The 27,123-nt window shown below is 45.7% G+C and overlaps 2 protein-coding genes across 4 annotated transcripts in view; one reads left to right on the forward strand and one right to left on the reverse strand.

Moving 5' to 3' along the window:
* The window catches only part of LOC140900341 (RH-like protein), a 27,242-nt gene extending 17,208 nt beyond the window's left edge, over nucleotides 1-10,034 (reverse strand). The window contains exons 1-3 of one of the 3 annotated variants that reach the window (XM_073317509.1): nucleotides 9,045-10,034; nucleotides 5,650-5,689; nucleotides 2,905-3,091 (exon numbers count right to left, since the gene is read on the reverse strand). In XM_073317509.1, coding sequence (XP_073173610.1) covers nucleotides 2,905-3,091; nucleotides 5,650-5,689; nucleotides 9,045-9,284 — 467 coding nt within the window. In that variant the 5' untranslated portion in view covers nucleotides 9,285-10,034. Of the gene's footprint in view, nucleotides 1-2,904; nucleotides 3,092-5,649; nucleotides 8,986-9,044 lie in introns of those variants that run through there. The other 2 variants (XM_073317512.1, XM_073317511.1) reach the window with 2 other exon arrangements.
* A 928-nt stretch (nucleotides 10,035-10,962) lies between these two features.
* MACO1 (macoilin 1) overlaps nucleotides 10,963-27,123 on the forward strand; it is a 51,676-nt gene continuing 35,515 nt past the window's right edge. Inside the window, exon 1 of the mRNA XM_073317250.1 lies at nucleotides 10,963-11,156. Coding sequence (XP_073173351.1) covers nucleotides 11,077-11,156 — 80 coding nt within the window. The 5' untranslated portion in view covers nucleotides 10,963-11,076. The remainder of the gene's footprint in view (nucleotides 11,157-27,123) is intronic.

Raw genomic sequence — 27,123 nt, forward strand, 5'->3', positions numbered from 1 at the left:
GCTGTCCACCATTTTTTCCTCCTTGCAGTTTTTAATCAAGGAAACAAGGGATGTTAAGGACTCAGACACACTGTAATTTATAGATGTGTTCTGGGCTGTTCTTGACCTTTACAATATTCTGGAATTTCAATTAGCTGCTTCTCCTGCCTCTTGATGAGAAAGAACATGCTGAAAATCCTAAAAATTGTCCCTGCGAAGGTAAAGATTTTGTCTTACTTCTGATAGGAAATAGATCTAAGAGCATATTACTCTGCAGCTGCAGACAGTTTTCTTGTGTGTGCAGCATGCACAGCTGGGACAGGAGATTTTTATTTAAGGAAACATAGTGCTTCTGAAAGGTTCTGGCCTGAGAGCTGTGGAGATCAGACTCTGTCTATCAATCCAGTTGCTCTCACATTGCCCTGCCAATGTATCTTAACCCTGACCAGAAGAGGTCACCTGTAGGGGCAAAGCGGAGTTCTGTCTCTGTGGTCTTGGGCTCTTTTTTCTTCACTCTAATTAGCTTGAATTTCTAAATGAAAAAAGTCATTTCAGACCGAAAACCTGGAATTTTAAAATGTTGATGATTTAGGAAAAAAGATTCCAACATTTTTTCAGTCAGAAAATTCATCCAACTTAGCCCTATTTTGCAAAGAGCTTTGTTTTTGACAAATCTGCATTTTTCACACACAAAAACCCCCAAAATTGTTGAAAAATTCCCCACCAGCCTAGCACTTCAGGGTTCCTTATCTTGTGAGCCAATCCCCCGAGCCATCCACATGAGTCTTGTGATGACACCTTTTGGCCAACTTTCTGCAAGATCTTCCAGCAGGTCACAGCCCGCAAAATCCCACCTTTAGTTAGCGTCCGTCAGAAACTCTTGCTGTACTGCCACAGTAGTTATTGCTACATATCTAACGATGGGGCAGTAATTTACTCAGCAAAGCCAAAAATCAAGAGGAAGGCATTGAGCAAATGAGAACAGTTAGGAAAGGTCTCAGCTGTTTGTTGTGCTGCTCCCAAGGCCTTCACATTTTTAGAGACACATAACAAAATCATTAGGGCCATAAATGAGAGAACAAGAAATTCATATATGACAAGAACGCCTAAAGGCATTTAAAAAGCAGAATGAAGGTGGTGATTTACCTCTGATGGCCTAACAACTGCAGCAGCAGCAGAAGGAAAACATTTATGCTTGCCTCTTCTACAGCACATTCCATCCTAAGACCTCAAAGCATTTTACAAACATTCATGAATTAAACCTCCCAACTGAGTTGGGTATAGATGGGGAAACTGAGGCGCGGAGGGGTAAATGACTTGCTCGGGATTACACAGAACGGTTGGGGCAGAAATGGGGATGAACCACAAATCTCCTGACTCCCAATTGGGTGACTCAGGCACGAAACCATTCCTTTCCTGTCTAGGAAAGAGGGAAGGAGGGAGCTACCTGTAGTTCCATAGTTATACTACCCAATCAGTACCAGTTAGTAACTGATATTTTGCTTGTATCCTGGCCATGTGTTGTGACTGCCAATGGAGTCTTCTTACACTTAAAAGTAGATGAGATGTTGGAACTGTAAATGCCTTTGTGTAAACAGCAGTGGTATTCTGTCACGGACCAATGCTCTGGAATATTCCATATGAAGCCAGCCAGGACTCTGGGGGAGCCTCCTCTCTCTGAGTATATGGTCTCCAGAGCAAGAAGCTTACATAGCTCGGACCTTCCTGGGTTGGACCTCAGAGCATTCAGCATCCCCTGCCCCACCACGCGCTTCTCGCAGTGAGTCTGCCTGGGCGAGGCTCCTAGGGAAGCCAGAGGGCCCTGCCCCCCAACTCCAGTCAGATGTGACTCTCAGTCAGCCAGTAAGACAGAAAGTTTATTAGTCAACAGGAACACAGCGTAGGGCAGAACTTGTTAGCACAGAAATCAGTGACTTTCAGCCAAGTCCATCTTGGGGGGAGGGGAGACCAGAGCCAGGGCCCTGCCCATTGTTCCTTCTCCAGCCTTTGTCTCACTTCCCGGGCCAAGAGTCACCTGGTCACATCCCCCTCCTGGGTCTCAGGTTACGAAGGGGCGACCATAGCATCCATGGAGGCAGCTGGAGCAGCCCCCAGAAAAGTCACACATGCTTATTCCCACTACCTAGACATTGGTGCAATACGCAGGGAAACTGAGGCACACACAGCATTCATTGAAAACAGTAAGACTCAAATACAACATAACAAGAGAAAATCCCAGCTTCGTCACATATTCCATAATTCAATCAATGTTTGATAACTAGCTAATGGATAAAGGGTTTTCTTTTGTTTGGGGGAGGGTGAGGAAAAGGTAGAGGATATCCATCAAGAAAAGAGCAGAGGTCATGAATTCTAAGACCATTAACAACATATGTAGCTACAACAGTGATATACAGTTAGTAAACACCATGTCTCATGATATAAGATGATCTCCTCAAGGAACTGAAAGGATTATTTCCCTTGAATGTACAGTATGATATTGGCCACTGCTAGAAGTAAGACAGTGGAGTATAGGACAAGCTGTGTGATTGCTTATGGGTAGGACAGGAAGTAGGATATCAGGCCAGATGGACCAGTGGATTTGATGCAATCACTCTGTGCTTCAGTTCCCCATACATAAAATGGGGATATGGCCACACCTCTCTACCTCACAGGGGTGTGTGAGGGTAAAGACTCTGAGGCACTCAGGTACTATGGTAATGGGGCCATAGAAGGAAAGTAATTAGATCAGTAGATGGCAAAATTCAGTTAAAATTACAAAGCCAACAACGCAATAACAAAAAGTCCTGCCAGTACAACTGCGCTGCTGGGTAAATATACCAAAAAACAGGGAAAAGTTACCTTAGCCCCAGCGTTCAGAAATGCTACATTAAGAGTAAATGATCCATTCTAGGATGTATGAATTACCTGTGCAGGCCGATTTTCACTTTTCCTGCTGAGGAAGCAAACAAAAATCCTTCCACGAGCACAGCCCACTGAACTCCAAGTGTGGCAATTAGCAGGTTGAATCCGATGCTGCTAAATCCATATCTTTTGAAGGAAGCCAGGAGGAAGCCAAATCCAAAAATCACCAGGACGTTGACATCTTGAAATGCTGCATGGCAGAGGAACCAAGAAATCAGTCAAGTTATCAGTGCACACCAGACTCCAGGTTAACATCACAGCAGTGATCAATAAACCTGCTGAAAATTAATAACGGTCTCAGAGTAATCCTCATACATTCTGGTGGAAAAGGAGGGTGGTGCAAGACCATGCTGGACTGAAGGGTGGAGGAGAGACCATAAAGTTGGGACAGGAAAGGAGATATAACAGTGCATTTCAAGAGCACTATTTATCAGGGGGCAAAGCCTTTTATATTAATCCATACTGCCCCCCACCCTCTGTGAGGGAGGACTTATTATCCTAATTTCCAAGATGAGGTGAGGCACAAGAGGGTTTAGTGTCTAGCCCAAGATCAGAAGAGCTGGGAACAGAGGTTGGGCAGTAGTACAGTCTAGACAGTGAGGCACTGGACTGGGACTCTGGAGTTCTGGGTTTTACTCCTGACTCTGTCTTTGACCTGCTGTGTGACCTTAGGCTTCCACTTCCTCATTTTGTGCCCCTGTTTCCCCTCCAATCTTCTCTCTGTCTTCTCTATTTAGATTGCAAACTAAGTGTTACAAAAATGTGAACATGTTTATAAGCACAATGAAAGACAGAGGCAATAATATGTTTATGAGAGCACTGGTGATTGCTTTAAAATGATCCCTTGCAGTCAGTCAGTAAAAACAAAAGACCCCATTCTGTTCTCCGTTACACTAAACCAAAATGAGCAGGATTGGCACAGAAGTAACGGAGAACCAATTTCAGCCAAGATCTGTAGAGAGTCTTGTCTTGCTTCATTTTAAAAACACTGACACCCTCCTTTTCAAAGTGGGCCACTAGCCCTATTTTCACCGTTACAGGAGGAGTGCTGTATTTGAGATAATATTTAGCTAAGCAGAACTGCTCTCTACGGCAACTCTGTCTGCTAAGAAATGTTTCTTTGTAACAGAGTCCCCTTATCAAGGCACAGGCGGCGTCTCTGCTCCTTGTTGATTTTAAACCCCACCTTACACATTCACACACCAACTACACACACCCAGCCTCCTACGTCTTGCCTGAAACATCTCAAGCCTGTTTTATGATGTACAAATTCAAAGCGACTATTAAAAGGGGCCAAACGTATTATGCCATAGAGTTTGTAATATACTGGTGAAACGTCCTCACAAAAAGATCTGAAACCCTTGATTCTGCAGACACTTACACATGAGTAGTTTCATCAAAGCCCCTGGGACTACTCCCAATGCATCGAGTTACTCAGACACAAAATGTTTGCTGCATCAGGCCTTAAATTGCTCTTTCCCAAGGCCGGTAGCCCCAACATGTGTGTTAATAGGTATATTCTTATGTCAACGTGCAGGTTTCTACGCTTCATAGCGAGGATTAAAGCAAATGATTGTGGGGGGCGGGGAGGGGAATGCAAGTTTGTGGCTTTTGAGTAATTCACATACAAATTATTAAATGAACCCAACTCAGTGCATGACCATGGGCAAGTCACATCCCCTTTCTGCATTTCAGTTTTTCCCCATCTGTAAAATGGGAGTAATAGAGACTTACCTACCTACCTTACAAGGAAGTCATGAGGATTAATTGGTTAATATTTGCACAGCACTTTAGACAGGTTACACGCGGTATATGTTTTATCATAATTGTTAATATAAATCTTCAGTAAATGTAGAAAACACATTTCTCAGATGCAGGATTGTGTGCAAAAGATTCAATACTTACAACATAGAAGCAAAGTTTGGTACCATAAGACAATCACCAGCATATTATTAAATAAGAAAAAGGGCTACTTTTGCCTGACAGTACACATTTGATGATAAATATAAGGCCTAATACAGAGCCCACTATTTAATAGTTTCACCTAGGAAGGGGCTAGGGTGGCCAGATAGCAAGTGTAAAAAATTGGGACGGGGGTGGGGGGTAATAGGTGCCTATATAAGAAAAAGCCCCCAAAATCAGGATTGTCCCTATAAAATCGGGACATCTGGTCACCCTAGAAGGGACAGAAACCAAGACCCAGCTCAGAACAGCCCAAGATCCTTGGGGAAGGTTGGATCCAGGTTCTGAACTTCACTGCTCAGACTCGCCCTAATGTTATCCATTCCCACTAGCTGTCACACTCTTTCAGTCCTTAAGCTTGATTCTTTGTGGCCCTGCACATTGTGCATTCACTTGCACCAGGCTTTCATCCATCCTGATTATTTTGTATTATCACAGTTCCAAGATCCCCAGTCTTGGACCTGAACCCATTGTGCTAGGCACTGTACTAATACAGAACAAGATGGTCTTTCCCCCACAAAGAGCTTACAATGTACGTATAAAATGAGAGACAACAGGTGGATACAGAACAGTGAGGGAGCACAAGAACACAATTTAGTAGTATTTGACACCCACTTTGGCCTGGTGCAAATGACTGCAGAAGGTGCAAGGCAACAGAGTATTTAAAGGGAAGTACCCACACTGTATTTGCAGTTACAGCTGTCAGAAGTACAGCCCTGTTCAAAACAAGCTCAAATGTAACCCAATGAAAGCACACACTGAACCCTAACAGGCTTGCAAACTTACCAGGATAGATTTCAAGGTCTTCTGATGTGCTTTGACTTTCCTTTGAAAAGCAAAACCAAAATATGAGGATAAAGGCAGTTTCCAAAAAGAGTATGAGCCCAGGGAGACCACATCGGAGACTGGGAGGATAGTCAGAACCCATTGTACGTTAGCTCTGGTGTTAAAAACACACATGAATATTTTTCTTCTATAAAAAACGTTCCACCAACCTCAAACCAACAGAAGGTGGGAGGTGAGGAGGGAATAAAAGCTTTGATGTGATAAGAAAGCCCAAGAGGCGTTAGCAAGGAATAGCTCCTTATCTAAGGCAGGTCAGGAGTGCAAGCCCGCAGCAACGAACATTGGTTGACTCAAGTAGATCTGTGACGTTCAAGAGTATGTACATTTAAATGGTAAAATTCTGATGTGTCAGAGCCATCTTCACCAGCTACCCCAACTGCTGGTGGGCCTTATCAGTTAGCTGGGTTATAATTAAAGACAGGCATGAACTGGAACGTGGGAGTTTTGCCATTGATTTCAGTGGCGCCAGGATGTCACCGTGAATCTGAACCCCTCCCCATATTGAGGAAGGAAGTATTCTGATCCAGGGGCCTAATTCGTGAGTCAGTTAGGGTTGCTTTGTGCCAATATCCCAGCAAACAGCCTCCTTAAAAGCTGGTGGATCTAGCCAGCGTATGGGAATCTCTGGTGGTGCAGAGCTACCATAGTGCCTCTTATACCATCCCCCTCTCCCGGCCTGTACAGAGTGTGGCTATGGAAATGGGGACATGGCTGGAGCATCTCTAAGCCCTGGTGATCCCCAGTTGCTGGGAGCCCTTTGGCAGAGCTAGCATCATTACAGAGACACATGGCTGCCCTAAATCTATGCCAGGAACTGGGCCAGCCCCGAACTACCCCTGACATGGCCTGTAGCTGAGACATCTTGGGTGTAGCTGAGAATCTGACCTCAGATCTAGATCCAAACACTATGGATCTTTTGGAAATTCAGATTCAGTCTGGATGCATCTCTAGTTGTGGATTAGCTTAAATATGACTGGAGGCAGGAGTGTTTAATGCCCTGCAGGATTGGGCCTCTTGTAGTCTCAGAAAAGAGGCCTCTAAGCTCCCTTTTTGTCCTTAGAAGCAGAGAGTGGTCATTAAAGGCATATTGGCAGGGCAGTGCGTGGGAAGATTCCCCTGATGTTGTTTATGAAGTACCCTCTCTGGGGATAGATACATGAAGGACTTCAGGGCTCGACTGCTAAATTCACACATACAAAGGTTTAAATGAAACTTTACAAAAATTAGACCATTAAAAATACAGTTAGGAAAGGATGAAATGCACCCTGCATTCACAGGGGATATAAAGTCCTATCCTGGGAAAAAGATGGCCTAATACAGCAGTTCTCAGCCTTTGTTATGACTATTATTTTATTACCATTGTGCCTAGGTGCCCCTGTCACGGACCAGGACCTCACTGTGCAAGGCACAGTACAAACAGAACAAAAAGAGGGTTGCTTCCCCCAAATGCTTACAACCCGAGTAATATTTTTCATAATGCAACTGCTTTTCCATAGTGGGACCACCTCAGAGCCCCTGCATTCCCATCTAGCTGGGACCCCCTTCACTTTCAGCAATATATCAAGGAAAAGTGGTCCCCAGGTGGAGAACACCAGGGTTAGCAGACAGCACTTAATGCAATCTAGGGCATTCCAAAAGCAACATACTATTGTGCGCTCTCTCTGCCCACTACAGTTTAGCTCAGATAAGCAGAATGATGAAGACTGCCAGACTCCAGATGTCGAGATCTGTTCAGTCTCTGCTCCCGAAACACCACTCCTGATTGATGTGTTTCCCAGCTGGCTGAAAGGCAGGACATTTCACGACCAGCTGGCTAACTGTAAAATAAATGCTTATGCTTTGTGATCGGATTCCATCCAGGGACTTGCTTACTGCCTTCCCTGGACCAACAAGCCACTGTTAGTATTGGAAAGAGGAATACTTTAGAAATGAGGGTCATTACTGTCGATTTTAGAAATAAAATTTCTATACGCTCTTGATGGACTTTAAATATCTTCCTTTTCACAAAGGAGCACTGTACCTTGCTTGCTTAAAGACTGTTTGGGTGTGATGGAAGGACAAATTGATTAGTCTGTAATCGGAACATGCTTTTCTCATCTTTCAGTAACCTGCACCTTATTATGCACAACTAGTCCAAGAGCCAATAGTAATAATGCACCGTGAAATAACGACCTCCAAAGATGTGTCCATTGACTGTCATCCATCCTAAATGATCCCACCATTGGTTTACAAACTGCTTAACAATCTAGTGGCACACATACGCAAATCAATTCTCCCACCCTAAAATGCAGCCACTTCTAGGGAGAAACATGGCAACTGTTGAACAGAGCACAGCAATGTTACACAAGAGCTTAGGGTGGGAAGCAAAGAACAATACTAGTAGTCAATGGTGCTACAGGGGAATGTAAGGAGACTTAAGATGATAATTATCCAAGTTGGAGTTTGGCTGAGCTAACACCCATTATGCTGGGTGTTAGCTCAGCCAACACCATGTTGAAGCTAGTGGGCAGCAACAATTAATTAATTAAGCTCCCATGTGGAATAGTTGAAACAACAGGATGACCTGCAAGGCCAGTGAGGAACGTGAATGATCTGAGTGGAAGTTTTTCCACTGGGGACTGGATATTGTTTGCTAGAGAGGTTTGCGAGTGAGAGTGGCAGAGGCAGCTGAAACACCACAGAAAGCAGCAGGGACGCACTTGTAGCATGACCCTGAGATAAAGCTAAGAGAGATCTTTGAGGTTAAGTGCTTGCTGAAAAGGGGCTTGGAACTGTGAGCAAAGAAATGGTCCCCTGTTGTTTGATTCTTACCAGGAGCAGGAAAATAAGACTTAGTGTACAGTCTTTGCAAATAATCAGGAAGTGCATCAAAAAAAATAGCTAACTCTGTCATCAATTTCTTCTCCCAACAGATACAACCTGCAAGACCCCGAACATTGGCTAACTGCTCAGGTCAAACAGGGTAGCACCATTATGTACTGAGTACCACCAGTGCGCTCAGTATTCTACAAGGAGGTAGACGAGATGGACCCTGCCTCAAGGAGTTTACAATCAAAGTTAAACAGACAATGCATCTTAGCCACATAATTAAGATGATCAGACTAGGACCTTATTGTACAAACCCAGAACAAAAACATGGTCCCTGCCACAAAGGCCTTACAATTTAATTAATAATTGACCCAATTCATTGAGAAGTAGCGATCAGAGAAACGAGACTTTAACAGCAACTGAGAGCACTCAGAACCTTGCAAGATCAGACTCTGTGCTACACATGATGTGCTGAAAGAGACTGAAAAGCAGCACAAAAATGGCATCTGCAAAGTTTCTGAGATCACCTTTGAATAGCATCTCCAAAGGGCAGTGGTAGCGTACAGCTTGAGGCTATTTCGGAGGTGCGTAAAGTCCTTCTTTGGTGAAATTGGGGCAGGTGATGCATACCTATGCCCAAGAGACCGAAGCAGTGTATATGAATGGCGAGAAAGCCACCTACTGGCAAAGAAAAAAAAATTATCAGGCAGGCATGTGTACCTTGTAAATTTTGACCCACAAAGGAATTCAGACAAATTCACTGACATCCACAAATCCTCCCAAAGCGCTCCCCTCGGCCACCTTTAGCAGGACAGAGGATCCATGCTCACTCTAGACCCACCAAAACAGAACGGGAGCAGAAGTGGCAGCAGGGAGAGACCAGAGAAGAAAGGCCGAAGAAGACACACACAAAAACAAACAGCGAAGAGGAAAAGATGGGGGGGGGGGGGGGTTTGTGTCAAATCAGGAAAGAAAAGCATCTAGAATGTAAAAGCGAGGAACAGGAAGGGAAAGACGAGCCGGGGGGAGGGAGGGCAACACTTTGAACGCGCGATTTAAGACGGATTTGGCTGTCCCGAGGCAGTGTTCCCAGCTCAGAGGGGAAGGGGGTTACAGTCTCTCTGCGGGTCGCGGTCACGGAGCGTGGGGCAGGCTGCCGGGGAAGGTGAAGCTCTGCGCGTCCCTCTCTTGCGAGGAGGTGAACGTCAGCCCGCCCGAGCGCTCCGGGACCCGTCTCCCTCAGCCCCGGGTCGGCGGCGGAGGCGCGGCATTTCACAGCGTCGCCCCAAAGGCGCCGTGCGGCCCCAGTCCCGCAAGAGGCGCCGGACAGAGAGCCGCCTGCCCGGGCAGATCTCAGGGCTTCGGGCAGAGCCGCCGCGAGTGACCCGCTTCCCGACTGGCCCGCCCCCGGCCCTGGGGAAGGGGTCCTGCAGGGCGGGCTGACGGCGGTGACTGCCCTCCCCTCAGCAGGGTCCCCGGAGCGACGCTAACGCCCGGCTGGCACCGGGCTCCGCCGCCCACTACCTGGCGGCGGGCCGGGCCGGGCCGGGCCGGGCCCCTCCTGCCGACCTCCCATTGGCCAGGCAATTGCCACCCTTTCACGGCTCGTCCTATAGCCCAACAAGCCAAGGGAGGTAGCCTCTGATTGGCCAGGCCCTGGTCCCCGTCCCTTTTTGATTGGCCTAGTATAGGCCACGGTCTCCTCTCTGGTCCGACGCTTGGAAAGGGCGGGATGCGCCCCCTTCCCTGTTCAGGGATTGGGCGGCTCAGCTGCCATTCTCCAGTGATTTCTCTTCTAGCTGATTGGTCAAGCTGTCCGTCAGTCACTGTAGAGGCAGAGCTATGCGGCGTCCTGGGCGGCTGCGTTATGAGAGACACGGAGCGGGACAAAGGACCTTGTGTCCTCTTACTTTTGGACACTGGGTTTGCGCTCTCGCGTTCCTGATAGCCTATTGGTCAGTGAGGCTGTTAATCAAAACTTGGGGGGTGGGAATCTGTCAGTCAAAGAATAAGGCCTCTTTTTGTCCGTTTCCGAATGGTAAAGTCCCGCCCACTCTTGCTTTTCTCTCTGATTGGTCAACCTTGCTATCACTCATAATGTGGGGCGCGTGCCTGGTGCGAACGCCCGGGTGGGTGGGGTGAGAACAAAATCCCTTCAAGGAATTGGAGGGTGTGCTGTCAATTCACCTTTCTTTCTCTCTTCGAGACGTCACTCAGAGTGTGGGGCGGGCCTGTGACCTGAACGTCATATAAGGGGCGGGATAAACCTTTTGATTGGCTCTGTGGCCCGTCCGTCCGACTCTCGCTGTCGTTGATTGGTTTGACCTCCCGTCGATCCCATTCTGTCAGCCTCGGATTGGGTGTCGTCCGCCGAGGCGGGGCGGGGGCGCGGCGTCTGCGCGCGGGGACGCGGCGGGGAGGGACGGACCTGAAATTATTTTTATTTCTTTGTTTCCAAGAGGGGGGGGGGAGAGAAAAGCGGAAAAAAAAAAAATCTGCCCGGCCTCGACTGGTGGCGCCGTGAGCCGGGCGGGTCCGAGCCAGCGCGGGGCCGGGAGGATGAAGCGGCGGAGCGCGGACTGCAGCAAACTCCGGCGGCCGCTAAAGCGGAACCGCATCACCGAGGGCATCTACGGCAGGTACCGGCCGGGCCCCCGCCGCCCTGCCTCGGCCGGCCCCTCGTCCCCTCCCCCTGCCGCGGGTCCTCCTACCCGCCGTCCCTCCCCGCCCCCTCCCGCCGGGCGCCGGCTCCGCTCCGCTCCGGCTGGCCCCTGCGCTTGCCCCGGCAGGACCCTTCCCCCGGCCCGGCTGCCTCCGGCCCCAGCGCCGCTCGCCCCCCCTCCCCCTCCCCGTGCCCCGCCTCGGGCTCCCCATTCCCGGCCTGTCAGTGGCCGCCCCTCCCCCCGGCAGCTCGCTCCCCACCCGAGGGACGCGGCCTGTCAGGGCGCAGCACCCCCGCCCGCAGCCCGGCTCGCGGCGCCTCGCGCCCCCCTCCCCGGCCTCACCGCGGGCAGCGGGGTCCCGGCCGGCTCGGCAACCGCCGCTAGGCCGCACTCTGGGCCCGGGCGGGTCGGCTCCCCGGCGCTCCTGCCCGGGGCCGAGCCCGAACGGCGCCGCCTCGCGCCCCAGCGCTGAGCCCTCCTGCCCCGTGTCTCCTGCGAGCCCCCCATCGCCGCCTCCCTTCAGCCTCCCCCCAGCCCCCCATCGCCGCCTCCCTTCAGCCTCCCCCCAGCCCCCCATCGCCGCCTCCCTTCAGCCTCCCCCCAGCCCTCCATCACCACCTCCTCCGAGCCTCCCCTACTGCCTTCAGCCTCCCATCGCCTCCCTTCAGCCTCCCCCAGCTCTCCATCATCGCCTCCCTTCAGCCTCCCCCCAGCCCTGCACCACCACCACCTCCCCCCAGCCCCCCATCGCCGCCTCCCTTCAGCCTCCCCCCAGCCCCCCATCGCCGCCTCCCTTCAGCCTCCCCCCAGCCCCCCATCGCCGCCTCCCTTCAGCCTCCCCCCAGCCCTCCATCACCACCTCCTCCGAGCCTCCCCTACTGCCTTCAGCCTCCCATCGCCTCCCTTCAGCCTCCCCCAGCTCTCCATCATCGCCTCCCTTCAGCCTCCCCCCAGCCCTGCACCACCACCACCTCCCCCCAGCCTCCATCACCGCCTCCTCCCAGCCCCCCCTACTGCCTTCAGTCTCCCATCACCTCCCTTCAGCCTCCCCCAGCCCTCCATCACCACCTCCCCCCAGCCTCCCATTGCCTCCCTTCAGCCTCCCCCCAGCCCTGCACCACCACCACCTCCCCCCAGCCCTCCATCACCGCCTCCCTTCAGCCTCCCCCCAGCCTCCCATTGCCTCCCTTCAGCCTCCCCCTAGCCCTGCACCACCACCACCTCCCCCCAGCCTCCATCACCGCCTCCCTTCAGCCTCCCCCCAGCCCTCCATCACCGCCTCCTCCCAGCCCCCCCTACTGCCTTCAGCCTCCCATCACCTCCCTTCAGCCTCCCCCAGCCCTCCATCACCACCTCCCCCCAGCCTCCCATTGCCTCCCTTCAGCCTCCCCCCAGCCCTGCACCACCACCACCTCCCCCCAGCCTCCATCATCTCCCTTCAGCCTCCCCCCAGCCTCCATCATCTCCCTTCAGCCTCCCCCCAGCCCTCCATCACCGCCTCCCTTCAGCCTCCCCCCAGCCCTCCATCACCGCCTCCCTTCAGCCTCCCCCCAGCCTCCATCGCCTCCCTTCAGCCTCCCCCCAGCCCTCCATCACCACCTCCCCCCAGCCTCCCATCGCCTCCCTTCAGCCTCCCCCCAGCCCTCCATCACCACCTCCTCCCAGCCCCCCCTACTGCCTTCAGCCTCCCATCACCTCCCTTCAGCCTCCCCCAGCCCTCCATCACCGCCTCCCTTCAGCCTCCCCCAGCCCTCCATCACCGCCTCCCTTCAGCCTCCCCCCAGCCCTCCATCACCGCCTCCCTTCAGCCTCCCCCCAGCCCTCCATCACTGCCTCCCTTCAGCCTCCCCCCAGTCCTCCGTCACCACCTCCCCCCAGCCCCCCCTACTGCCTTCAGCCTCCCATCACCTCCCTTCAGCCTCCTCCCAGCCCTGCACCACCACCTCCTCCCAGCCTCCATCGCCTCCCTTCAGCCACCCCCCAGCCCTCCATCACCACCTCCCCCCAGCCCCCCTACTGCCTTCAGCCTCCCAGCCTCCATCGCCTCCCTTCAGCCTTCTCCCAGCCCTCCATCACCACCTCCTCCGAGCCCCCCCTACTGCTTTCAGCCTCCCATCACCTCCCTTCAGCCTCCCTCCCCCCTACTGCCTTCAGCCTCCCATCACCTCTCTTCAGCCTCCTCCCAGCCCTCCACCACCACCTTCCCCCAGCCCCCCCTACTGCCTTCAGGCTCCCAGCCTCCATGGCCTCCCTTCAGCCTCCTCCCAGCTCTCCACCCCCAGCCCCCCATTGCCTCCCTTCAGCCTCCCCCCAGCCCCCCATTGCCTCCCTTCAGCCTCCCCCCAGCCCCCCATTGCCTCCCTTCAGCCTCCCCCCAGCCCCCCATTGCCTCCCTTCAGCCTCCCCCCAGCCCCCCATTGCCTCCCTTCAGCCTCCCCCCAGCCCCCCATTGCCTCCCTTCAGCCTCCCCCCAGCCCCCCATTGCCTCCCTTCAGCCTCCCCCCAGCCCCCCATTGCCTCCCTTCAGCCTCCCCCCAGCCCCCCATCGCCTCCCTTCAGCCTCCTCCTAGTTCCCCTCCACTGCCTCCCTTCAGCCCCTTTCCAGCCCCGCATCCCCTCCCTTCAGCCCCCCCATCCATCACCTCCTTCCAGCCATCGCCTCCTCCCTTCAGCCTCCTCTCCCATCACCTCCCTTCAGCCTCCTCCCAGCCCTTTCCCATCACCTCCCTTCAGCCCCCGGTCTTCTCCCAGCCCTTCCCCATCGCCTCCCTTCAGCCCCCCCACTCCCCCAACTGCCTCCTCCCCCATCGCCTCTCTTCAGCCTCCTCCCAGCCCTTCCCCATCACCTCCCTTTAGCCCCGCCACTCCCTTCTCCCAGCCCTCCCCCATCACCTCCCTTTAGGCCCCCCCCAGGTCTTCTCCCAGCCCTCCCCCATCACCTCCCTTTAGGCCCTCCCCACTTCCTTTCAGGTGCAACCATACTTCCTCCCCACCCCCCCCCACTGCCTCCTCCCAGCCCTCCCCCATCGTCTCCCTTTAGCCCCCCCCCTCCTTTCAGGGGCTCCCATACTTCTTCTCTCCCCCCATCTTCTCCCAGCCCTCCCCCATTGCCTCTCTTCAGGGCTGCGCCCCCCTCCCTTCTCGCAGCCCTCCCCCATCACCTCCCTGCAGGGGTTCCCATACTTAGCCTCCTCCCAGCTCCCACACATGCACATTGTCTCCTCATGCCCACCTCCTTCACACATTGTCTCCTCTCAGAGCCACACTCCTCCCTTCAGGACCCCACTCTCTATTCAATTGTCCCCTTGCCTCTCATAACTCCCCCCCCCCACCCCCACACATAGACCCTTCTTAGAGCACCCCCAGTGCCTCCTCTCAAACGTTCCCTTCCCCTCGCATTGCCTCGTCTTCCTGCTCAGGGCCTGACCCCCTTTCCCTTCCTCAACAACTGCCCGAGACCTTTACCCTCCTCCTGTCCTTTTTACAGACTTAGTTGGGACGCTGTTTTGTTTCTATGTAGTGGTTTTCCCCCACCCTATCCTTTTTATATGAACCGGGGTGAGGGTGATTGCGGTGGGTGGGAGCTGCTGGCTAGGGTCCTGTTGGTGCTAATTGAAGGAAGCAACTTGGGGAAGGGGATTTGTTCAGAGTTTTTGCACTCCTTTCCCCCACATTTATCCTTCTGGACCATTACATCTGTGGTTCTCAAACTTTTGTACTGGTGAACCCTTTCACATAGCAAGCCTCTGAGTGTGACTCCCCCTTATAAATTAAACACATTTTTATATATTTAACACCATTATAAATGCTGGAGGCAAAGCGGGGTTTGGAGTGGAGGCTGACAGTTCGCAACCCCCCATGTAATAACCTCATGATCCCCTGAGGGGTCCTGCCCCCCAGTTTGAGAACACCTGCATTACATGGTGTAGTGAGGGGTTTAGTATAATGTGCATATTTCGGGGGGCTGTCCGGTTCAAAACTGACAATTGGGTAGAGTTGTCCACATACCTCAAACAGAGCAGAATAATGTGACTTCAAGAGGTGTAATGTTGTAGATAAACGCGCTATCTCAGAGTGACAGCATGAATTGCATGAGTGGCATTGTGGATGCAAAGTTTTGACGGACGGCAGCATCTAACATGTTAGCAAGGTTAAGGAGTTATTGTTTTTCTGTAGGGTATAAAACCTCTGCTAGAAAGAAGTGAAATTGACATATCACTTACTATGATGATCTTATACTCAGAGAAGTTTATAGGACTTATAAAGAAGCATTTTGAAGAGTAAATTGGCTTACTTTAATCAGAATTAGTGCAAATTGTTTTCTTTAAAGGAACTGTCAATTTAAAAACATAATTCTATATAAAATCTTATAAGAAACATCTAAGTTTAGTGTACCTGAAAAAGATGAGAGGAATACTTGTTTCTTTTTCAGTTTATTTATTTTGTGCTTTTGACAAGCTTTTATAGTCAGTTTCACTGTTTCTCCTGTTTGTGTGGGGATTTTTTAACAACAGAGGAGATGGACATTTTTAAAATATAAGAAGGTATGATTGGGTAAATAAAAAAAAATGGTAGCAGCCTCAGGTGCAGTCCATGAAACTGACTTAACTCATTTTAAATTTTTTTTTACTAGATTACAAGTTCATGTGTCCCTTTTAAACTTGTAGAGTTTTTGGTGATAAACATGAGTCATACATTAAAACTAGAGTAAGAAAATCTCAGATCGAGAGACCTGTTGACGGTGCTTTACTGTAAACAGTAACATATTTTGGCTTGTGTTCATTAGTGTGTGTGTGTGTGCTAGAAATATGATTTTTACAGAGAGAATGGTGAATAGGTAGAATGGGTTTCCCCTTGAGGTAGAGTCAAGTACTACCAATATATTTGGGCAAAAACTGAATGACCATAGAATTTGGTTAGAGTATTAGATATTTTGATGCTTGGGAGTGACTGATGACCTCTCTTTTGAGGGTGAGGGGATTGTCAGGAGGAGGTATTTTTTGCACATGATACTTCCCCCTTCCTCCCTGATAAGGGTGTATTTGCCCTCCTTTGTCATAATCCTAATATACTAAAGAGCTGTGTCTGCACAGAACTTTTTTATTAACATTTTTATTAAAATTGTGGAGCTGCACCACTAGTAGAAAACATTGGAACGTTTTTCATATGAAGTCATATGTCATTACTGCTCAGAGTAAATCTAGATGACTTGGTGGTAAAAAATGCCAGCAGCTGCCAGCACCTTGTCCACGTTAGAACTTTTGGCTGTGGAGCTGAAACAGTGAGAAACTTTAAGAAACAAGACTTGCTAGACAAATAAAGGTAGATAATTTGGTCAAGAACAGTTCTGAATATGCTTGCATTCCATATAATGGCATGAGTCTTGACTTGTTAAATAAATAGCACTAGTTTTATTTTAAACTTTAACTTTAAATAATAATTCATTTGTAAAGATGGAAATTACAAGAATATCTGTACTACTTAGATGGCAAAAGGCACCTGACTCTTATGTGGTGTGAAATAACTGCATGGAACTGACGTGTTCCATATATGATACACATCCAAAAACCATAGAACGTTTTTTTGAACAGCTGTTTTGTAAAAACATGTTTAATCTTAAGAGTATTTTAAAGAGCACAGTTAATTTAAGTTATACTTTATTTGCGTATTAAACTTGGTAGCTTTCTTAAGTGAACAAGACACTGTCAACTAAAGCCCTAAACAATTAGGAGAAAACAACATTTTTGAGCTAGTGAGAGAGGGATGTCAAATTCAGGTACACAGCAATTATATAATTCTTGACTAAGAGAGAAAATGATCGTCTTGAAACACTTATTGTTGAAAATCATGAGCTGTGATAATATCTCATTTCTATTTATAGTTCAGTTGAGGTCTGTATGTGCAGTAGGTTGAAGATCTGAGCAAATGTGCATAATATCAACATTAGCTTTAGAAAAGGGAACCAATTCAAAGTGAACTCTGATATCATGAAATTCCCACAGAGTTTTGCTTCACTTCAGTATACAAATTGTGATTATTCTGGTTATAGTGACCCTCTGCTTAAAAGAAAGTCGTTCTGTGAGAAATAGCGTCACTATAAAAGGGTTCCTTTGTATTTCTATATTTGGCTGATATCTGAAATCCCTTATCTATAAATCTTATTTACAAATAATATACTGGCACTTGTTTGCTAGTTTAAGAATTTCTTAAACAAATTTTTCAGAAAAATATAGATTTGTTACTGCTTACTTCATTGGATTCTTTGATCCATTCTCTGTTTAGTCTCTTGTTGAGGTCAAATTGACTGAAAATCTAAGGACAATGTTAAATGTAGTAGAATAACAAAATACTTTATTAATTGTTTCAGAGTGTCTATTCTTGAGCAAAATACCATTTGGAAGTTACAAAGTAATTTCATCTTCTGTTTATAGATAATATTTAGGGAGCACCGTCAATTGGAAATAGTTTATATATAGGCAGACCCTTCTAGAATCTTACGATCAGTTGCTTTTAAACAGAGAATCAACATTATATACCTTCTCTTACATCGGAACAGATTTGGGAGGCAGGGAGGTGGGATGGAATATTGGGTGGGTGGTTGCTTTTTTAAAAGAATCATACACAACTATGCTAGCTGTAGGTGTATCTCCAATACAGAGCATCACATTTCTTGTAATAATTGTTTCTCGTGGAATTCTTTGTTTTACACTTAGTGTTTTCATTTCATATTGATATCTTCTGTTCTGAAAATTCAGACAGCTTCAAAGTACTATTCCAGGAAGAATAGTAGGCTAAGCTAGTATGGAGGATTTGCTGCTTTGGTAACCTAATCAGCAAGAAGTGCTTTATATGGAATGTTCTTTCCTTTTTCCTCATCCCTTCTCTTGTTTCCCTTCCCTCTTACCATTTTCACTCATAGTTCAGTATATCCTGATATTATGTAAGTAGTCTCTGATGTGACTTGACCAGAGTTCTTTAACTTTCAAGATTGGTAAGCAGTATCTGTGACCCGCCTAAAAAATGGCAATAATCATTTTATAATATCCGGATGATAACTTAATAGGTTTTAGAGTAGCAGCCGTGTTAGTCTGTATCCGCAAGAAGAAAAGGAGGACTTGTGGCACCTTAGAGACTAACAAATTTATTTGAGCATAAGCTTTCGTGAGCTACAGCTCACTTCATCGGATGCATGCATGCATGCATTTGTTAGTCTCTAAGGTGCCACAAGTACTCCTTTTCTTAATAGGTTTTGTGTTTGGTGAAATGGAGCCCCCAAAGCTGATAAGTGAAACAAACAGACCATTGAATACATCCTGACTCTATTAAAAACAAAAAACCTCCATAACGCAATGTTGTCTCCTCGATTTTGTACAGCAACCAAGTGTCATTTATAAGACTCCTGCTCACCCAAGTGCTCAAAGCAGCGATTTTGGTAAAGTGAAGTTTACCCTTGTATGCAAAAAGAACATACTCACACAAAGGAAGAAGAGGGGCCATTCTTGTTCAAAAGGCAAATTGTTGCTTTTAATCTATGTATGACTATGTCTACACCATTTCAGCAACCCAAGATTTTGCAAAATATTAATGAATTTAGCAATTGTTGCATACTACGAATATTTCTCCATTGGCTCCTGTTCATGGTTTAACCTCTCTGAGCTCATGGCAAGACCCCTTACTGTGTTCACACTTAAGTTCCCCTTAAAGACACTTCTGCCCTGCTGCCTATGCAGAATCTAGTTGACTTTTATTAAGAATCTCTATTTGTTTTTCCCCTTCCACTAACCACTGTCTGTATCTGGTAGACTGAGTTCTTTGAGACAGGATTCTGTCGTCTTGGTTGTTTGGAATGTGCCTTACACTATTATTAATATTTTAATTTATTATACCAGTGGCATCTGAAGGCTCCCAACCAGGGTCAGGATCCCTTGGTGCTAGATATTACCAAAAACAAACAATGATAGCCTATGGTTATTCTTGGATTTGGTGGCTGAACACTAATAATAATATCTAATTGTTAAATATCTGGGATGAAATTGGAGAAGAGAGAACTAAAATTAAGTAATGGTCAAATGGAAAGGACTGTAAGATAGTTTTGAGGAGATGGGTACAATGGTCCCTATGTTTGTTTTTATAAAGATATTCAGATAAACCCAACCTTTATGATAACACTCAGACAGGTATTAGATTTCAATATGAAATTTAATCTGGAATGCATTTGAATTTTTGTTAAAAATTTAACATGAAATTATACTATTTATCTTTCCAAATTTCTGAAGAGGACATGGTGGTTAGTACTTATACGTACCTAAATTTCAGGTAGTTTAAGGTACTCATTGGAAGCTGTATAGTTTAGTGAGTACATGCTAGACAGTTGGAACAAATAAAATTTGGTGATTCTCTCATCTCTCTGCAGTGACTGTTTCTCAGTTTTATGGATGTTGTGGAGCCCCACAATCAATATATTTTCGGCAACAGAAAAGGAATTTATTTCTGCACAAATACCTTGTAGAACAGACCCTCAGAATTGTCTAATCGTAATTTACATGTGAAAATGTGAACTTCCTGTCTCATTGACTGAATACTATATTTGCACACTAACACTTGTGCAATATTCTTTTACTTAACTAATTAGTTTAAATGTTTAAGGCCTTTAAAATATGGAATTAGCGATATGTAACTGTACTACATACAGTGCTTTTTCTATTGTTCATTCCATACATTAAATCAGCTATTTATGCCTCAGGCCTTCAAGAAAGGGCCATTAAACTCTCAGTCTTTGGGCTGGTCTCCTCTTGTTTTTTTCCCTCTCTGCAATTTTCAGCAGTTGCTCTCCTGCTTCTTCCTTTCTACTGTCCTTTCTTTTCCTTTTTTTCCCCATTTACTCTGGTTCTTCATGTCCGATTTGAAGCTACTTCGGGCCATGATTAAGTGCTGTGTAGCATGGTATGCTGACACAGTTGCTGACAGCTTTGTGCTTGTGTACTGCAACGGAAGCTTCAGATGCCAGTGGTGCAATCTCACAGTTTAAAATGATCATTGCTTCTGAAGTATTGTGATAATCTGGACAGGCTAAAACTCCATCAATACTATGTGCAAATGTGATAGTTCTGTGCTGTATTGCAGGATTTACTGTACATTTGAAAAGAACTTCACTACAATTTAAGCATACTGTGTTCCCCTAAATCTTCCGGTCAACTTTCTAGACAAGCACTTGCTCTTTTATTTTTCTATGAAATACAGTCAAAAGTCTGCATTTCCATTCTTTAATTACCTATTCCCTATTTCACAATCTTTCTTGAATGGATCAGGTCTTTTACCATTTATACCGCACATATATTAAAATCTTCTTTATTAATCAAAGTACTCATTGCAATTTGACACTAACTCTTTTAACCTCTCAAGTTTTTTTTTCTGTTAGCTTGCTGTTTCTTGGTTTTTAGTAGTCCTCCCAAGCCTCATTCTTTCTTGATCTGTTTAAAATCTTTCAGCTTTGTTGCTGATACTGCTCATTATATTCCTACTTAATCATGTTGACGCTCGATGCCAGTTTTATAGCTGGTTAAGATTTGAGATGAATTCCGAATGTACTCTACAACTGGTTTAACTTCCTCTTCAGCTGACTTTCCTTATATATCGTGGAATTCCAAACAACTTTCCCTAAAGCATTTTGTATGCATTCAATGTTGTTTTTTTTTAATACCATATATTGCCCTCAATCACAGGCATTTCCCTGGGCTGCCAGCCACAGGAATGTTTAGGAGGATGTGTATATGTCTGAAATCTTCAAGTGGGTAGTGAGAGCGCCACATGTGAAGAGGGGACAATATGTGCCTCTGATTGTCCAATACTTTTGTGCTGCTTTTCTTGGTGGCACTTTTTGATAAAATATTCACTATATTCTGTGTTCTGCCTAACTTCTAATTTGGCTTATATCCAAGTGTTAAGCCTTTGACTATGCTGGCAGCTCAATAAACTGTAAGGAAAAACGGTACGTTCTAACTCAAGGAATATGGTCTCATTTTAGGCTTTTTTTAATACATAAAGATTCTTCCCAATGATGATTTAATCTGGCACTTTTTAATAATCATCCTTTAACAGGAAAAACATTTCCCGCTCACCCTTCTCAAACTGCCCTGGAGGTCTGTAACAAGCCAACAGGACTACGTTTTTTGACCTTAACTTAAATCCAGATCTCAAATACAATTGGGCTTAAATTTAAATGTTCTACTATGTCATCCCCGGTATTACAGGTGGTAATGCTTCCCTCTGCATATGTGTCTCATTCTGCACACATTGCAGTTCCTCTACCTGCTTTACTTTGACCTGTTCTGTACTTTGATATTTTCAGCTAAGTTATTTTGTGGGTCTGGGTGTGTCTATTTTTCCAATAATATCATACTCATTGCTGAATGCATTCCTCCAGTTCAGCCATCGTATAACATTTGCTTCCAGAATTTCTGTAAAAGAGATGTAACTTTTCCATTTCATCTTCCCTTACTCTCATTCTTCTTATACACAGATTTTCTCCATCTGATGCACTGATTTAGTACCAGGGCAGATCCCTCTCTGGATTCTTCAAATATCTCTTCCGTATTGTAAAACATTTTCCTTACACATTGCCATATTAGCCTCATTCTGTTTACTTCATGCCATTTGTATGTATTCTATCCTGTATTCTTATTTACCTGCTGTTCTCCTTATACGCATCTTGTCCCTCCCCATTCTGTATCCCTTCTCTCCCCAAATCACCTTTGCACATATAAAGCATCTTTTTCATCTGAGAATCTCCATTCATATTTTCTAACTATGCAAAGTATTTTGGCTAGACTCGGCTAGACAGGCTTGAGATCTTGCTGACTGACTCTGTGATCTCTGTAGTAATTCTGCATAGGTGCTGCACTTCACCTCTCTGAAGCCTACCTCTGCATTTGGCATTTTGCCAGTTTCAAGATGCCTTCCAGTCCATTGTGATGTGTGAGTCAGACTGCAAAATGAAACATGCCATCAATTCTGGTAAGATTCACTTTGCCGCCTTGGGGACTCACAGATCATGAAGGAATAGAGTGGACCAGTGTAGCTTGCTATTGCTTTGGATTTTGTGTGCACTGCAGATTGTAATATAGTTCTCACCAGTTATTTTGGACATTTTTTTACCTTGCAGCACCCACACAATGCAGTGGTGTAGAATAGTCAGGAGAAAATGAAGAATGAGCAAATAAGGGAGCAGCTCTGGCACTTAGGAAAAAATTCAGAAGAATTAACCTTTCAAAAATCTAAAGGGAGAGAGACAATTAATGTGGGGTTTGGAGTAAAACTGCATGTTCATTGTATGAGTATACTAGTAATCAACCTTTTTACTGGGTTTGCTATACTGGATCAAGTCACTGGTCCTTTATGGTCAACACTTCCATCTTTTGTCTTTACCCCCTCCGGCCTTCCATTGTATAATTAGACCCTATGTCACTTTTATAGGGAAAGCCCTGCTCTTGTCAGTTCTTGGGCAGATCGCTGATTTCAGCTTTTTGTATGATGTAACAGACCAGAAAATTGAATATCTAAAATGCAGGGTAATTATCTACAACCAACTTGAGCATGAGAGTTCTTAATATAGAAGAGAAAAAACTACTTGGGGAATTAAAATGGGTGCAGGGTGATGCATTTGAGTCTAAGGTTAGAGAGCATTTTTCTATGTGATAAATATCTGTAAGCGAGGATACTGACACAGCAGCTATCAAAATTGGAGAGACGTGTGGATGTGCTTAGAAAGATCAATGAATATGAGAGGGTCATAGATAATAAATGGCTGATGCTAGACACCAAAGGAATACCAGCTGTTTGACTTGCAGGATGTGCATATTGGAGATGAGGCACAGTAGGGATAGTGACTAAAACAGTGAGAGAATGTAAAGAAGAATAGTGTCCAGAAAATATCAGAGCTTGAAGAGTACAAACGTTAAGGCAGTAGAGGGAAATAGTACAAAGCCAAGGAAAGGAAAGCAGCAATTGAGAAATATTGTTAATAACGCCATAATGGAATATTATTTTTGCATTTTTGTCATAAAGCTAACAAAATTGTGATTCGCCTACCAGAACAAGAGGTCATAGCATATTTTTTTCTAACAGAGCTTAATTTTACATGTACATCCATAGCTATTTGAGACATTTAAAGCGTACGGGCACACCAGCATAGGGGAGAGCACTGTTTGTCTACTTAGCCCCTCTGATTTGGGTGACAAAAACTGTTAAGTAGACAATACAATTTGTCAGGAATAGCAAACATAGGTACACCATATCTGGGTGGAACAAGGGCATGCAAGGGTTCAGGTACTCTCTTTTTACTCCTAAGGATCACTACCATCTGGCCTACTAACTGGAAGAAATCACCAGTATCAAAAACAGGATTAGTTTTCTGTCACTCTTTTTAACCCCCAGGTAGGATCATCAGAATGTGCATGTATGCCTCTAATGTATATTGTGTGTGTGTCATGCATATTTAGAATATATTGTACAATGATACTTCTGCTTTCAAAGGCAGGTATTTCTTGAGGCCCATACAAGTGTATAGCATCCCCTTTTTAAAAGAATAACCCCTTTGCATTCCAGTCTTATTTGATGAAGCTCTTAATTATCTTGAGTCCTTGAACAACAATATACATCTGAAAAAATAGACTTTTTAATATTGGTGTGAGCAACCTTATTGTATATGTTACATTGTAAGAGGTCCTCTTAAAAAGATGGGGAAAGTCAGCATGACTTTCAAGAGTTAAATGAGTTTTAATGGCTGTAGTCCAAAGCTCTGCATCAGAAAGAGTTTTAACTCAGACACTAAATAATTAGTAGATTTGCATTACATTTGGCAAAACTAATTTGTTAGAGAACATGTCCATTATTATGGACTTCAGCTGCTGAAAAGTGTGCACTGTTTCAAATGTCTTTGTTTCCCAAACAGTGCTATGATGGGGCAGTCAGGTACATTTGGATTGGCAAAGGATATTTTTGTATGTCAGTCTCTTTCTTGACTGAAACATTAAAGTATCTAGGAATGGAATTCTCAAATAACACACCTAACCTGAGCAATTACGCTTGTGTCCACCCTGCACATTCAGGTCACCCACCCCCACCCCCAGCCTAACCCCAAGTGCAGTGCATGCCCTCCACAGCTGTTTTTTCCAGCCTAGTAGCTATAATAGCATCTGCATGAGGGTTCCTGGCTGTTGGATCTGCTTACGTGCAAATCCAGTGATGTATTCAGAACTGCCATGGATGGTATCTGCTTCCCTGGCACATAAAGTTTCGAGGTTCTACTACAAAACCACAACACCTGTCTCCCCTCATACCTGAGTATTGCAGAGGTTCCGTGTCATGGAGGGCCTTTGTATAGGTCCTATGTCAAAGGCTGAATTTAACCCCAAAAGAATACAACATAGTGTACAGCCAAAACCCACCTTATCAGACACTTTTTTAAAAGAAAAAAGTTGAAGTTATGAGATTTTTACAGTCATGCTGCTGCTCTGCTATCCTCTGAGGGCATTATTTGAGTGCAACGCTATTAGCAATGCTGCAGTCACCTAAGAAATGTTAATCTCCTAGGTTAATGCCCTAGCATTTCTGATTACTTTATTAGGGTCATTTTATAGTTGTATTTAAAATGTATGGAAATATTTTCATTCTGTTGTGTAAACACTTCAACCATAGATACAGGAAAACTCAAATAAATTGGTTAGTCTCTAAGGTGCCACAAGTACTCCTTTTCTTTTTGTGAATACAGACTAACACGGCTGTTCCTCTGAAAATGTTTTTGAAATTGCTTTTAAAATATTGTTTTTATAGTAAAAAGTTGCATTGCAAATTGACTTAGTCCAGGGGTAGACAATGTTTCGGGTCATGAAGCTTCTTACCTCATTGCCTATTAGATTTCTTATATATCTTGTTTATAAATCTCTTGTTAATTCATTTGAATGGGACTAGTCGCAGTGAGTAAGAGTTGCAGAACTGGGCCTTTAGTAGGTAATCTAATAACCTATTAGGTGAGAAGGGAATATCCACAGTTCGTCTGCTCTCCAAGGACAGTGGAGTGAAACAGAAAAGACCATGAGGGTTCAAAAATGTCACTTTCGCATCCCATATAGTAATTTGATTTAACCATATGAACCCAACCATTACAAGAAATTAAGGTGGAGGAAGTATGGTGTTTTCCTAGTCTTAAATCTTGGAATCTGACCTAATTGTAGAGATAAATTGTATGATGCATCACAGGAATGCACAATGTACCTATCCATGCCTGACACCTTTCACTTTAGCTCAGAAGTGGGCAAACTTTTTGGCCTGAGGGCCACATCTGGACATGGACATTGTATGGCAGGCCATACATGCTCACATAATTAACAATTCAGAGATATTCAAAAAAACATATTTAATAAAGATACATTTTAGTGGAAATAAACATAAAACCTTACATTGTTATGAAGGTATATTTATAATAGTAAGTATTACAATAATTACATCAAATTAGCCCCCTTTCCACACTTGGATGTTTCAGGGTGTGAGGTGCGTTTGGGTTATGCAGCTGGAGTAACATGCGTGCCCTCACGCCCATCACGCAGGTCCTGAACACGTGGGAGCGCCAGGTGGAGCGGGGCAAGCCCCCAACCCTGCTCCCCGGCGAGAGCGCCGGAGAAGGGCAATGGAGCTTGAGGGCCAGATTAAAAGGTCTGATGGGTTGGATGTGGCCCACGGGCTGTAGTTTGCCCACCCCTGCTTTAACTCAGATGCACCCATGGTGTTCAAAGGGAATATTCCTCTTGTAACTTAACTAACTTACTACTGGAGTATCTTCACGCTCATTCATAGTGCAGAGAATCCATCTCTTCATTCATATGAAAGGGGATGAATTACATAATGTATTTCTTCGTATAGTACCAGCTGACTACTAGGCACTTTACAGACAAGTGTGCGTGTATGGGTGTGGGAATCTGATGACTGTATACCTGTGTGCAAGCTTGCATTTCCTACTGACACCACTATAATCACTTCCAAAATACTTTAGCATTTTTGTTGTGGTTAGTAGATTAAAAAGAAAGTGCCACTCTTCCTCCACACCACAGTCATTCCATGGCTGCATACATTTGAAACTTCAGCGTTGCTATTTAAAGAATTGCTGAAATGGTTACAGGTTGTAGGTTTCTGAGATGCACGGAGGGTTGTCTTGTTTAAAATAGTTGCTAATAGAGGCTCTCCAGGGCGTCATCATCTTTGATGTACATAGCAAAAAGATGGGCAATTGCTCAGTAATTAGCCCAGTAAAAACTGTAGGTGGTGCACTTGTGGCACCTTAGAGACTAACAAATTTATTTGAGCATAAACTTTCGTGAGCTACAGCTCACTTCATTGGACACATGCATCCGATGAAGTGAGCTGTAGCGCTCAAAAGCTTATGCTCAAATAAATTTTAGTCTCTAAGGTGCCACAAGTCCTCCTTTTTTTTTTTTTTTTTTTTTTTTTTTGCGGATACAAACTAACATGGCTGCTACTCTGAAACCTGTAGGTGGTGCCTTGCTCTAGAAAAGAATAGTTCTCAGAGACCTGGTAAGCAATAATGGCTTCTCTTTCTGTGATGATTTGCTTCATCACCCTGAGATAAGAACACTGTTGAATTTTAATGAAATGGAATGAAGTGATCTACCTGATAGGCAACAAGCTCAGTAATTTCCACCACTAGCTCTTCAGGGCTAACCGGTATTCAGTTGCTTGTAACCCACTGCTTATGTGTAAATTTGTTCTTCACAGAAGATTTCTTCTCTGTATCTTTTATCAAGACTTATGTAACTTCCCAGATAATATGAATGGCTATGCACAGTACAGAAACTTGAGACAGACAGTCCTACACAACATCGCATGTGTTAATTCTTGGCTGTTCTTCAGTAGACATCCCAGGGCAAAGTCC

Source organism: Lepidochelys kempii, chromosome 19 (genome assembly GCF_965140265.1).
Source record: "Lepidochelys kempii isolate rLepKem1 chromosome 19, rLepKem1.hap2, whole genome shotgun sequence".
NCBI lineage: Eukaryota > Metazoa > Chordata > Testudines > Cheloniidae > Lepidochelys > Lepidochelys kempii.